Here is a 14,680-nt window from a genome sequence, read left to right as displayed (position 1 = left end):
GTAAGTGCATGCAAAATTTTGGAAAACTGGCTTTATTTTTAGGCCAGTAGTTACCTTCAGCAGCCTGATTTGTTAAAAAACCTGTCCCAATTTGCCTATATTGAAGGAGGACGCAATGTACAGAACCAGGGGTGGAGTGAATGTCCCACACCTCAGCAGCACTGTGACAAGAAATGCAGGAGAGATGGAGGAGCTGGAAGGAGAAAAAAAGAAAGGAGCCTTCCTCCTCCACCTCACCTGCACATGGTTCCTAAACTTCTCAGAGCATCCTGAAACCTCCCTGAGCATTACAGGCCCCTTCCCATAATCAAAGCCATCAAAGACTTTTCTCCACTCAGTTCTCCTACACCTTTCATTTCCCCTTTCACACACATTAAAAGTTATTCTACTTTCATCACAAAATTCAGTTTTATCTACAGGCTTAAATGAAAAATGATTTTTTAATCTATCCAACAGATAGGTGTTTACGCTAACAAACACTTTGGTTTGCTCCATTCAATTTTGTATCAGGTGACCAAATCCCTATGCAAAGAATGAAAATGAAAATAATTTTTTCCCAAATATTTCAAATCCGGAGATCACAAAAATATTCAGAGGAAGAAGAGACGGAAGAAGGCTAATGGATCAGAAACAATTTGTTTCAGGTCATGCGGTCAGGGTTAAGACAGTGCCCGAGTTTCGTACACAGGAAGAAGAAAACCTTTACTGTTTTGTCAGATTGTTGACTAAAGATTTTAGGGCTATCAGAAGTCGGAGTTTAGTCAGATGAAAATTCCAGATAGTCCTGATTTTTGAACTTAAAGAATACATTAGAAGAGTTATTTTATATCCCTGCTTACAGACCTGTCAATTAGGGTATCTAGTGCATGTAGGTGTCACTGGTGCAGTTACAGATAACACCCAACACTCCACCTGACCAGACACTGCAATGAGGGTTAGACTTTTCCATTCTTATTTTGTGACAACCATAACATGTTGTTACATACTGCTAACTTCTCTTAGGTGGTTTCTTTGTTATTAATGACAGAACACCATTTCGCTTTTAAGTTAGCTGCCACAAACTTTGTGGCAGAAACCTGGGGAATTCTGTCATTATTAGAACTGTCTTTTTCTCAGTTTGGAGATAATGTATTAAATTATGCTTATATTTATTTCAGGCTAGTAGTATTATAAGACGCTGAAAATTAAGTAACATTGTAAGGCACTGAATAATAGAAAGGAGGCTGAAAGGACCTCCATAGGTACTCATTCCCCTGATAGGGACAAGTATGCCTGTACAATTTAGATTACTTTCAACCATGTTTTTAACACAGCTGAATAGAATGTTTGTTCTCTCTACAGTTCCTGCAAGTAAGACACCACTGTTATGATTAGCATTGCATTTTCTTGTGAGCTAATTAATTAACATTTTTTAAAGTTCAGATTTAAATTCTTCCTTGGATGATTATTTCCATAATGGTTTCTTTCCATAACAGTGACTTATAAGAGGAGCTTAAAGGTCATTGTAAGGACCAGATGTACTTAAAACACCCCTGCTAGCATGGTCTGAGCAGTTTAAAATTAGTCGTCTCATGAGATCCAAAATTACTGCCACAAGCACATGACAGAAATGAAAAAAGGTTGGTTTTATAATTGCTTCATAGATATAGCAAGATATAGACAGCTTCTTCTACCCCGTTGTGACCTGAAGCTGCATTTCTCCTGCTTTTCTGGTGTGAAGGGTTGTACTGGCACAAGATCCTGGTGGCACCTGTGCAGGGCTGGTTAAAGTGACATACTATGCTGTGTCCAGTGAGTCAACTCTGGGAACACTCTGTGGTCCCAATTCCCATAAGGCCAGGTATGTGGTTTTTATTATCCCCTCTATGAAGCCTGAATCACAGCTTTTTGCCTATCCCTTCTGACTTTGCTGCAGTTACCAAAGAAAAATATTGAGGTTCTTCCAGCTCCTGAGCCCAGTGCAGCACTCAGGGGGAATAAAACCTGCACAGTACTACACCCATCCACCCAGAAGTTACTGGCCCCTGCCAAAATGAACTTCTGGTGGCACCTTGCATTTTCAGCAGGACTGCACAGCTGGACACCTCCGTACCACAGAAAAAACCCCCATGTCATCTGGAATAGAGACGATGTACGAACCAAAGAATAATTAAAAGTTCACCCCAAAAAACTGAAGGAGCTAAGACAAAAATGTGCAAGGGGTAAAGAATTATCTGTTTGACACATATTTAAGTGGCTGTAAAATCTCCATTGCTACCGGGTTTCTACATGATTTGACTGCAGAATAAACTCACCGGTCACCATCCCTTAGTGCTTTCATTTGCTTTCCAATTATACATGCAAACAGGGGACCAGTTCTAGCACCTGGAAGAAAGTCTTCTACGAGACCGCCAAGCCAAACATCAATATTGTTAGGATTATGGTACAATTCCATGATTTTTTCAGTGACATTGTGATTGGTTATTACTGTATTCAAGTCAGTGTGAGTTTCCAGTTTTGATAAACCACAGAATTCTCTCCATTCATTATAACCTGCAAATATGATTAAAGGAAGATTAGATTTGTCTGTTAGGCATGATATATGAAATTAATAAATTTATAAGCACTGGATTTTGACAACCTCAATCATATTCATAGACAGTTATGTATAAAAAAGTCTACTATTATTGGTTAAATTGATCAGACAAATTATGGCAGGATCTGAACTAAGCTTCAGGGGTCTTCCTCTAAGCAGGTATACCCATGGCCAGATGGGCTATTGTTCCTTGATTGTTAGTTCAGTCTTACCCTGGGCTGCCTGGAGTAAAAAATGTAGTGCAAAAAACCAGGAACAAACATTTAATATTTCTTAAAATGAGGTAAGTACCTAACTAAGCCATCTACACTGCTCCTGGAGACATCTGTTAACACCATCTGTGGTTGGTGGAGCTGATGAGGCTGTGCCTAAATTGACCCATCCCACAGGCTGGGGACAGCCTGCTGATGGGAAGTAGCTGCTTCAGGCAGAAACCCCCACTCCTCAGAGCTGGTTCCAGCAAGAACAAGCCTCAGGTACCTACACTGAGCACAACCAAATCCACTCACTGGTGCTGTTCTTCTAGATTCTAGATTTACCAGATTATTTTAATCTCAAAAGCTGTAGAATACTTTCTTTCCATCAAAGTTAAAAATATTAACAACTTACATTTTGAAAGAGATTTAAGTTACTTTTCTGATTACCAAAGCTATTATTTAAAGCTTATGATTACATCCCAAATATAAGCAATTATACTTCAGTTACCAGTTGGAAGAAAAAAATCAAGAAAAATCAATAGACCTGGGAGACCATGGTCACGGCCACGTTGTAAATTCAATGATGATAAATCAAGTGAACCATTATTGGACAACACAAATAGTTTTTCTGTTAACTCCTCATTCAGCAGTTGATCTTGTACCTGCAGTTTTGCTGGATGTGCTAGAAGACCCCTTAGTAAAGGATCCAAGCCTCCTTTAAACATAAAAATAATGGTATTATATCATATATATAAACCATTATAACTTCCGTAACAAATGTGCGTACATATATGTTTCTATGTTTTTAAAACATTGTCCACACAGGCTTTTACATTCAAACATACGTAAAAATTTCCTTTCTTTTAAAGTAGAAGTAATAGTGCTATGAAAAACTCCATCTTCTTCAGGTGTAAAAGAACTTGCAACCTGTTAATAAATTCATCCCCCCCCCCACAAAAAAAAGAAACATCTTCATCATCACTCATCCTTTTATTGTCAATCTACCAGACTGTTTTAATCTGGAGAGTAACATTTTTCTGATTCAGTCAATTATTTAAGTGAGAATTATCATTTGAGTTCTTTTTAGTACTCTGGAATCCATTCAACAACTTAAATAAATGATTTAATTAGATAAATGTGACAGTTCCTAATTCAGGATAAATAACTTTGAAAAAAGTTACAATATTCTGTGGAGAAAAAAACCAAAAATCAACAAAACCAGTTTAAATAAGACCATACCTTCTTTAATGAGCCTCCAAGGACTAAAGAAAACTTCATGCAAATGAAGATTTGGGAGTTCAGGATCATCTAAATACTGAGCATTCAATCGCCTTACTATTGGTTGGATTGTTGCATGACCAAAACGAAAAGCAGCTGTTGAAAATACATTAGAAACCGTAGGATTCATTGTGGGATCATAACCTGTATAAAGGCCAATATACAGATTAAAAGCATCTGGACCAATGATTTTGGGAATGTAATCTCTTAAAGTAATAATCTGAAAGAAAAGAAAAAGAAACATATTTCAGCTTTTCTATAGAAGAATAATAATGAATCCCAGCTGCTAAATGCTTTTTTCTTCACTCATCTATGCCCAAGCATTTGGCATAACTAAGAGCAGTATTACCTGGAAAACAATATCAGTCTTATTTTTGCAGTAAGGGGACAGATGACTGGAGAGAGTCCATGGTACAGCTCAGAACAGAGCAACAGTCAGGCCCTGTTGGGTCTTACCATAGATGCTAGACCAAAGCCTCCTGAGCAGGGATTACCAGTGCTGCTCCTTTACAAACCACAGGGGTAATCCAGCTCACAGGAGCTGTGCTGAGATTAAAAATGCAAATTATAATGGCCTTAAAATTGGGAATGAAAGCATGAAGCACTATAATGTCTTTCAAGAATGCTTGCTAATGTGAACAGATGCTATTTTCAGACATATATTTGTGACACAAATCCTCTTTTATTATTATTTGAAATGATGAGGCTTTAAAATACCAGTGCCCAAAATCCCCTTGTAGGCATTTTATACTAAATTTAGGCCAATTTATAGACTCCTAAAAAATATACTTCAAAAATTAAAAGACTGATAAACACCTTCTGTCAAATGCTTTTATGATGTAATAGTATTGCAGTGGCATGGAAAAGCATATGACAAAAGGAAAGAGGGGAAAATGTTCTAATGTACCAAATAAAATGAAAATGCATTATAGGTTAAAGATTATGCTGAACTCAATAAAGCAATATGCGATAAATATGAAGCATAATGAACTCAATAAAATACCTTCTAGATTCAATATAATATGCAATAAATATACAGACAAATGTACTTTGAACTTGATATAGTGCATATTGAAAAACTAGCTGGCATAAAATGACCTTATAAAACCTTGTATCTTTATTTTAGGCACAGAGCAGAGACAAGCAAATCTTTCCACAATTCACTCACTTTTCCCAGAAGGTAGAGGTTTAGGTTTTCAGGTTAGGTCATGCAGTGAACAAAATATTTAAAAGACTATATGTTAAAATCCCTTTTACAGCTCCTTTAATGCAGCATATGAAACAAATAAAATTATTGCAAGAAATTAATACTGACACTGTCATTTGAAAAGCTAATCTTTTTCTATATTCACAAAGGTTTTGAAAGATAGGAGTTCTAATTTTAGATGTATAGTTTTTACAGTCAAAGACTTTATTTAGGAGTAGGTTAGTCATGGATACAAAAATCTATGACTAATTCTTTGGCTCTTTTTCATGAAATCCCAAGCTAAGCTGCTCAGGAAGGCCAGACTCCCTGAAGGAAAGGGCAACTCAGATTTTTCATATGCTCCAGGGGAGACATCTTCATTTCTAATTTCCTTGATAGAGAAAGAGGGGTGGCCATTTCAAGACATGAAAATTAAAAGGCTAAGGGTGAAAATTGGTCGTATGCCTGCCTACCCTGCAGTAGGAGAGGCATTTGTTTGATGGAAACTTCCACAGGCTAAATGAGGCTCCATCAAATAGAGGTGAGTTTTAGACAATACAGGCTAAGTTGTTACTTATACAGCAGAATATGATACTACAACGGTAATCTGCCAAAGAATCACATCAGAAATAGCATCTGGCATTTGTGTAGTCTCTGGATGTGCCCAAGTTTGTCTGTGTGAAGTCAAGAAGAGGCTCACTCATAGCTGACACATATATAAGTTTTAAAGAAGACGTTAACAGCTGACAAGCATCAACATTATTTTTGTTAAAATTCTTTTGCATGCAGTCCCCTCTCTCAGAGAATAATATAAAAGGTTTATTTCCATTCATAAATAAGCACAGTACTTTCTTTCAGTAGTGTTCCTTCAATAAATGAGATTCTCCTGTGGAAACAAAGGAACATGCTTGTTGCAAAATATGTCAATAAAATCAGACATAAAGTGACTATATGGGAAAAAAATCACAAACAATTATAATGAATTGCTCCATCATTTATGGCTTACTTTGAGTCTATTTGTTAACAATAAGTTAACTTTCAAGTGTTTGCAGTAGCATAAGGAATGTACATGGATATAATGAGTCTGAACCTGCAAGGTACTGGGTGGTCTCAACTCTTTGTGACATTTATGATATTAGTGGTAATCCAAGCTTTTCTTAGGATACATTCATCACCTCATAGCATCAAATCCAGGGTCTACAGAAGCCTCATGAAGAAAACAATTTTAATCAATAACGTCAATATTTCTACTATCTCATGGCAGTCATTGTTCCAACAGCATAATTTAGTGGAAAATTAAATTAGTTTTAAATAGCGGCCCACATGCTCAGTGTTTTTATATGACCTTTTTAATCTATATAACCATATATTAACTGAGAGAATAAGATCATTTAAATGTTATTCATTTAGTCATATCAGACAAAATAAAGCACTAATTTCTTTGCAATTCAGACAATCATTTGGTAAGTATCCAGATAGAAACAGCATCTGAGTGTCAGAAAAGGCCTTGTATAGATTTTCCATCATATCATGAATCCCATGTGCACTGTTTACAGAAAAAGTAACTGAATCCTGACCTGTGAACACTATAATACTGCAAGTCAGGTAGGCTGCTGCTGTTACAGGCAACACTCTTCTCATTCAGAAGGCAGAACTACAGCAGGGGTTCCCAAGCATCCTTATGAACCCACTGAGTATCCTGGCTGCATTTTTCTCCAGGCTGAGCCACCTTCATCAGAAGTCAGCCACACATTAGATGTTTGGAAATAGGTTACATAATTTCACTTTATTTTTGAGAACTTTTTGTTAATGTTAAATGTTATTACCAATTAGATGCAACAGATACAGAAATTCTTATCACTTTTCATAGGGTTCAGGAGACTTGCAAAAACCTCTACACTATATCCCAAAGTCAGTGTGAATAGGGCACAATAGCTGGAAAAGAAAAATAAAAAAAAAGGCTGGAAGAGAGAGTATAAAATATGTGAACTATCATAAGGATAAGTAAGGCCAAAAGTGCATCTTGTCATTGCCATTGGCCAGCTGTAACTTTGAAGGAATAGTACCTCACTGAGACAGTGAAGTGCCAATTAAATGAAGCTTCTGCACTTGGAAAAGATTGCAGAAATAATAGAGACCTATCAAACATAGCAATGATGTTTAATTCATTGAAGTGCTATGCATGGTTAGTTTGGAGTTCTCACTGTAAATACTAAAGGATTTGCAGATGATGAAGATGACTTTGAAGTCCTAAACTTTTGGGTAAAAGGTGATTGTATGAGAGATCAATTTTTAATAAAAAAAAAAAATGAACACATTATTATAGTTCTGTTAATAGTCTAAACTATACACTTTATAAATATGAGTTCTGAAATTATGTAAGACATATTATTTTATAATATATATTATTTTTTTATCCTTTATAATTTCATATTTCTGAGAAGAGCTATCTGATCATCTAATTTTACAAGCAAGTTTCATCCAAGTAGTTAATGTAACTTCAGTTTCAGAAGTCACCCACTTTCAACCCACACCTTGAACCATGCAAGATGCTCAGGGAACACAAGCAGATGTAGAAGGAAGTGAAATAAACACCTCTATGTACACTGAAAACTAAAGGCAGTTGTCACCTACAGTTGGGATCAAGTGGGAGTAACTGCGTTCATTCAGAGATGGTTCTCTGCTACTGTAATAAATGAAAGAGAATTGGATTCAGGTTGATCTGCAAAACTCCTGCTCCATCTGACTAGTGCCAAATCATCCATCTTTCACAATCCAAATAGCACATCAGGGGAAACTGTCTCCAAAGAACAGCACAGGTGTGTGCAAACTACATATGTATGAAATAGTAATGTTAAGTCTAGCAGTTGAATAATTGGACTTTTTTCCTTCAGGTATTAAATGACAAGGAAAAAATGTCTTTTTGCACAAAACATGAGGTAAATCAGAATATGTATCTTTACTACTGCATACTGCAGTGTTAATACTTTATAAAGTTAAGCATGTGTTATTCCCATAAAATAGAAAGGAGAGTTACTATTCCTTTTTAGTGAAACTGCACAATGCAGCCAAAAAAAATCTGTTTTGTTCAGGATATCAACAGGCAATTGCTGTGTTTGGTAACCTTGTCAAGTTTCTGTTATCAAATACTTGTCACTAGAGATTTATGGTGCCAAAAAAAATCCAGGAAGAAAAGTACGGTCTAAAGAGAGATTTTTTTTCATCTTCTTTATTCTAGGAAGAAGAAAAGGCTTTTTGTTCAATTCTCTATAATTACACACCTACAGGCAGGAATTATGCTTGAAATCATTCCTTCCAAAGAAAGAGAATTTTGGAAATATCTAGCAACAGAAACAAAACTCGATAGTGGAAATTTCAAGGTAAATTCAACCAGAGCTGTCATTAGTGTGCCAGTTAGCTTTCCATTAATAGAGATACTCCAATTATCTGTCTTGAATGAATGTCTCTAAACCAGCTAGATATAATTCAAACACATTTCTAATGAGCCATAGGAAAATCTCATTAATCTGTGATACCGGCAGAGATAATGAGCAGCGCTGATCCATGCAGTGCATTGCCTTGCACAAAGAGGTTTCTTTCAGGCCATAATGTTTGTGTATGTAAATCAGAAGAATATGAATGCACAGAGGACTGCTTTTGGACTTGCACTTTTCTTCTAACAGGTATTAACAACTATTCTGACTTGTCAATGCCATTCTTTTAATGCAAATGGCATATTTATGGCAGAGGAGCTGACTTGGTTAAAGTAAACAAAAAGCCAAAAATTTCAAAAGGACTGACTAAATACAATTAAATGAAGTGTGTTACTTCTCTGAAGATATATGGCTTTGAGTGCAAGTAACAATGCATTAGACAATGCAGGTGATTTCTTAAAGGAAACATGCTTTGTATTCCACTGTCTAAAAATTGTGGCAGAAGAAAGGAAAATGTTTTATCAGAAAAGTGAAGTTTTATTGCATCCTTCCCCAATTTATCTTCAAAAAAGGCTCCTTTGGTACTGAAAAAAAAAAATTTTAAGAGTCAGAAAACATGTCATATAAACATCCTTATGGACTCTTTTCTTCTGTATTTTCCCACACTTATTTCTCCTGCTATTTCCTGTCAATTATTTCCTGTCAGCTATTAACAGCGCCTGAAGTTTGTGCATTACTACTTCATTGAGAACCTCACAGGCATTTTTACACAGGGAATTTGTTATTTATATAATACCTGTGAGAAAGTAAACATTTTGAACATTGTATAAATACAGAAACATTACTTTAAAATAATTTCCTTTACCAAAAAAAAAAAAAGCATCTGAAAAGGCCTCTTTAACAGACAAAACAGACATCGCAGAAGCCTGCATAAATATGTATCTGAGTAGAAACTGCCATGAAAATCAGAGCACTAAGATACCTAGACAAACTAAGCACCAGGACATTGCATTTAGGAAAGTGGAAAACAAAACAAACTTTACACATGCCAAATTTGAAGCCCAGACATAGGTGGGAAAAAAAAGGCAACATGATCTCAAAAGCTGCTCACAGAAGCATATTCAAAGCTTTATGAGATATTCAGTGCAATGTGTAGGTAAGCAAACAAGCAGCCAACCTGATGCAGAGCACCAACAATTTTCCGTGTCTCTTGGTAGACGGTCTCGGCGCTCCAGTGGGCATTGATGCGTTTGAGGGCCCGGGCCAGGCGGTTGTGCTCCCTCAGCCACAGTGTGTGCATGGTGGCCAGGGACGTGACCTCGCTGGAGCGGCTGTCCCCAGCCAGAAAGCATTCCACCCTCTCAGCTCCACTTGTGCTTGAGTCTTGTGCACAAGGGGATGGGATCTGGTCTGTAAAAGGCAGGTATTCCCTATGGTTATCATTATACTTTAAGTTTACTCTAAGAAGGCCTTCTTTGCTTGTTAAATTCCTCAGTTTGTTTTCAACAGCAGGAGTACTGCCATAGACTGTAGAAGCATCAAGGAAAGAAGTTAAGCCATTGATCTGTTGTCTTGTATTTAGCACTGATGTATTTCCAAAGAGAATATCATGATCACCAGTGCCGCATGCAGGAGATGAGCGGTAGAAGGGTAGGCAATCCATCCCTGAAGATAATGTATCATTGGTGGTCACCTGCATACAAAATAAGGGTATTTTCTGAGGTGAGGAGAACAGCTGTGGATGCTAAATTGAGTCTTGTCTAAATATTTACATTCACTCAGTTTTTCATTGTTCAGACCTCATCTACAGGGGTGACATTTTCTAAATCTGTATAGATTGTTTTTCTTTAGGTTTAAGGAAAGAGACTAACCTTTTTTTAAGTAAAGACAAATAAACCCCAAAACTTTTACTCTATCATAAGCTACTGAGGTCATACATCTACATCTAAATCAGTCTGGCTTTACAACCAAAATTCATCATAAAATGTTTTAAAGTGAAGATGTGAACATCTGGTCAAATTCTGTTCTACTGAACAGCAAGTGAAGCAGCAGGTTCACCTGTATGCATAAAAACATAATGAGGAGTTTCAGTGTCTGCAGCAGCATGCTGCAAAAGCTTTGATTCAATATTGAATTCTAATCCAGTTTCCTAACGAAAAAGGACAGATGTAAATATTCATTCTGCTTTCCGCCAGTTTCCCACAAGTCTTCTGCCACATTATTTTGCAGCAACAGATGTCTTACAAGTACTGAATTCTGACTATCTTTATAAAAAGCAAAGGCTGCACATAGACTTGATTAAATGAAAGACTGCCCATTCCTTTATTGGTTTGATCCCCACACAGCTGAGACACCGAGGTCAAATAATGAGGTTCAAAAATCTGACTAAGAGAAAATAAATATTTTGTACAGACACCTGAGCTAACCCTTATTTGTATTCTATCTGCTTGCTTTTCATTTTTCAAAACTCTTTGGCAGAAGACAGTGAATTCTGCATATGTGATGTAATTTCTTCTTCATTTTTCTAGTAATACAGAGATCAGTCTGCAAAGATGGAACAGTCTTTAAATTGGGGTTAACAGTAAAAAAGATACTTTGGAATAAAATTAATTAACTTTATATAATAACATTGTTACCTCATTTATTACACCAAGTAAAATTTTCTTACTACTGAGAACTCATGTCAGTAGGGATTGATACCAACAAATCATTTACATTAAGAAATAGTTTAATTTGGTTTTCAATTTTGTTTGGTAAAGAAATTCTACCATTATTTCTTCATTGCCTAGGTTTTAGCAAATCAAAGTAGGTTATGTTTGAAGGAAATAAGTCATTTTCTTTCACTGATTTTTGAAATCAATAATTTCTCTGTCTTATGTTTTCTATTTAATATTTGCTATTAAGTCTTTTGCTATTAGTGTGGCTTCTTTTTCCCTTCAGGTGGTAATGTAAGCAGGCAACTCATCTCATACTACAAATATCTGAACTTGACAGCCACAGCCCTGTGTGTGTTTGAGTACGTCCTGCTTCTAGTTATCAGGAGAACCTGGAAGAATTCAGGTATCACTGAGAAAAGAATGTAGGAAGTGCCTTTAAGCTGTTAAACAGCAAGGCTCACAACAAAACATATCAACACTGATATTCATACTGAAGTTCATACTGAATAATCTTTAGTTAACTGCCTCTGCAATTTCAATTCAATCTGTTCTGGTCCCCAGTGGAGAAAAACAGCAGTAATGAACATTAAGGGACTGGCAGAGCTGCATAATGCCGTCCTTTCCCTTTTCACGGGATAAGTAGTTTGCAGCCAGCAGCTGAATGCGTAAATTGGAGGTTCCTTACATTATTATTCAATAGACATTAAAAATAATCTGAGTGAAAAAAAGAGACCCTTTTCTGCTGAAATGGGTACTGAATCACATTTTTTTTCCAAAACTAATGAATAAAATTTATATGATTCTTTTTTCTTTGTGTCACACAGTTCTAGAGGGGAAAAATTAACAACAAAACCCTGATTGTTGACAACACTTTTCCTGTATAGCTGCATGTTGATTTAAATTGTTATTATATAAGCATGGTCAAACCTGGTTATGGTGAAATTCTTCTATGTGTAGGAAAATGAAAGGCAATAATTGTTTAAGTCTACCACAATCTCTAAACTGATATTTCAGTTAAAGAAAAATATTTTTTATTGTGAATTTATTCTGCGGGAAATGACCTTGTAAAGGTTTCTTTACTGTAGATTTAAAAGAACATCTAGCTTATGGTCTGTGAAAGTTTGAAAAAAAGGAAAATATGAATGCTTATTTGTAGACATGCAACTTGGAGAAGAGTCCATGACCCCATCTGACAGCGAGCTGCTGCTTCTTAAACAAGAGAAAGGCAGGGACTCACTTTGCTGGTTATTGAGTGCACATGACAGATCTATTTGTAGCTGAGACAGTAACCGGTCACGTTACACATTGCCTTTTTCAAATCACCTCACTTTTCTGAGAGTCTGTGTCTTTTCCACCTTTTTGTATCTCAGGTAACTGAAAGCTTTTCTGGATTGCATTATCTTAGGTGTATGCGCCGTGTCTAACTTATTGGCAGCAATGTAATTAATACTGAATAAAGTCAGTAGCTCTCCTATGAAAGTCTTTCTAATGCTTCTTTATGTCTCAACCCTAACCTGAAATAATAATCTGAGGAATGACAAGTAATCTCCACAACTCTGTTCTGCATGTCAGGCTGTTATAAAAGAAGTGTAAACTAAAGCTAGTAGGTTTGGTGGGGGTTTTTTCCCATTAGGGGACCCTGTAAAGATACAGAAAAAAAAAAATGTTCAGGCTCTACCAGAAGCTACAGGCTCTGTGTGAGAATTGCTGAGAGAAATTCTATAGCCTTTAGTATAAAAGTGTCCAGAATAGAAAATCACAATGGTTCGTGGCAACCTATGAATTATTTACCTACACTTGTTATTAATATTAATGCACTACTGCTGCTTACAATCCTTCATTGAATTGCATTGACTCTGAATATTTTCTAGACAGATTCCCTAACCTGTGCAGTCAGGAGCCTCCTCTCCCTGCTGAAACTCCCAGAGAGGATGTTCAGCTGCAGGCACGGTTGTCCTTTTCTGTGGGTGGATTCTCCCTTGGGTGCTACTTTTGTAGGAACACAGCAAGAGTGCAAACTTCAGCCTCTATGTCTACATTGTTGTATAATATGCTATTGATTCCACTGTCTTTGGAAACCAGCCACAGTTTCTTCATATACAAAATGAATGTATAAAATTAACTGTGGTGGTTTTCCAAATATTTAATATGTGGAGATTAACTTAGTTAATAATTCTGAAAGAAGATTAGTTCTAGAGGGTAATAGCATTTTGTTTTGCTGTTCAAAAATTAGTTCCTCTGACCACACTATTTACTGCAACACTCCTTTCTTTTTATTTTTTTTTTTTCTAAATACAGATTCTATTCTGTGTCTTTGATAAAAACAGTCAAAAAATGTTGGGATTTGGTTAGAGGATCAGGGACATGGATCATTGATAGAATTATGGGATCAATAAAAGAACTATACAAGCAGTAGGCCTGCAAGCAAAAGGCCTGTGTGTGAGAAAAACTCTGCATGAGAAAAAGCTCTGTGAGAACCAAGCCTGAGAAACAAAGAGGGAGTTTTGAAGATTTACAGCTGTGTAGATAAGACCCGGAGAAGGGGAGGTGAACTCTGAATTCTTTAAATCATAACATAACTGTAGAAGCTTGCCAATGTAAGTCCAATTATGTAGAAGCAGAAATATGCTTTGATAAGTTTTAAGCCACTTAAGAGTTAACAAGCTGGTATACTATATAAGTGCCTCTGGATTGCTAATAAACGGAGCTTGCTCTTATCAACCACATTGGTTTTGGACTGCAATTTCTCCCCCTGCCGGAGCCACTGGGCCTTTTTTCAATTCCAACAACAAAATACTGAACATATAATAAAAGCAAAAGAACAACCATCTTTCTATCTGTCCATCAAAGCTGTGAATAACAGATTAATAGCAAAATGGAGTTGAAACATTCATGGGACTGTAACCATGTAACAGGTCCACAAGCTGGGAAACTTATCTAATGCTTACAGGGTTGTGACTGAATTTCTTTGTATGTCCCCTGCCATGGCCAGTCATGGCTACATCGAAGGTAGGCTTGACCCATCCACGTGCTGGGCTCCACTGCTGAGCAGGAGCAGCTTCCAGTGCTAGATTTAGCTACACGTTAAATACTCAGTGACAGATTAATACATGATCACAAAAATTTCCTTCAAGAGCAGCCTTGAAACATGCTCTCTGAATGACGTCACAGCTCCAAGACAGACATCCAAAATCTGTGCCTTATTTAGAGCACTTGACACTTGCAAGTCTATGCCATGACAATCTGTGCACCTTTTATCCCTCTGCACTGAATGCTTCTACCACACAAATAATATTAGCCTTGGAGTCCTATTCTTAAAGATCCCTTAAGATGTCTCTTTTTTAAGTAGATGG

At 36.6% G+C, this 14,680-nt stretch overlaps 1 protein-coding gene across 1 annotated transcript in view; it reads right to left on the bottom strand.

Annotated features, from left to right (window-relative positions):
• The window catches only part of TPO (thyroid peroxidase), a 37,314-nt gene that overhangs the window by 6,068 nt on the left and 16,566 nt on the right, over positions 1 to 14,680 (bottom strand). Inside the window, exons 7-10 of the mRNA XM_019282144.3 lie at positions 9,848 to 10,363; positions 4,012 to 4,270; positions 3,317 to 3,487; positions 2,295 to 2,532 (exon numbers count right to left, since the gene is read on the bottom strand). Coding sequence (XP_019137689.2) covers positions 2,295 to 2,532; positions 3,317 to 3,487; positions 4,012 to 4,270; positions 9,848 to 10,363 — 1,184 coding nt within the window. The remainder of the gene's footprint in view (positions 1 to 2,294; positions 2,533 to 3,316; positions 3,488 to 4,011; positions 4,271 to 9,847; positions 10,364 to 14,680) is intronic.

The sequence above is a fragment of the Corvus cornix genome, chromosome 3 (assembly GCF_000738735.6).
Source record: "Corvus cornix cornix isolate S_Up_H32 chromosome 3, ASM73873v5, whole genome shotgun sequence".
Taxonomy (NCBI): Eukaryota; Metazoa; Chordata; class Aves; order Passeriformes; family Corvidae; genus Corvus; species Corvus cornix.
The sequence above is the reverse complement of the archived record's forward strand: the minus strand, read 5'-3'. Positions and strand labels throughout refer to the sequence as shown.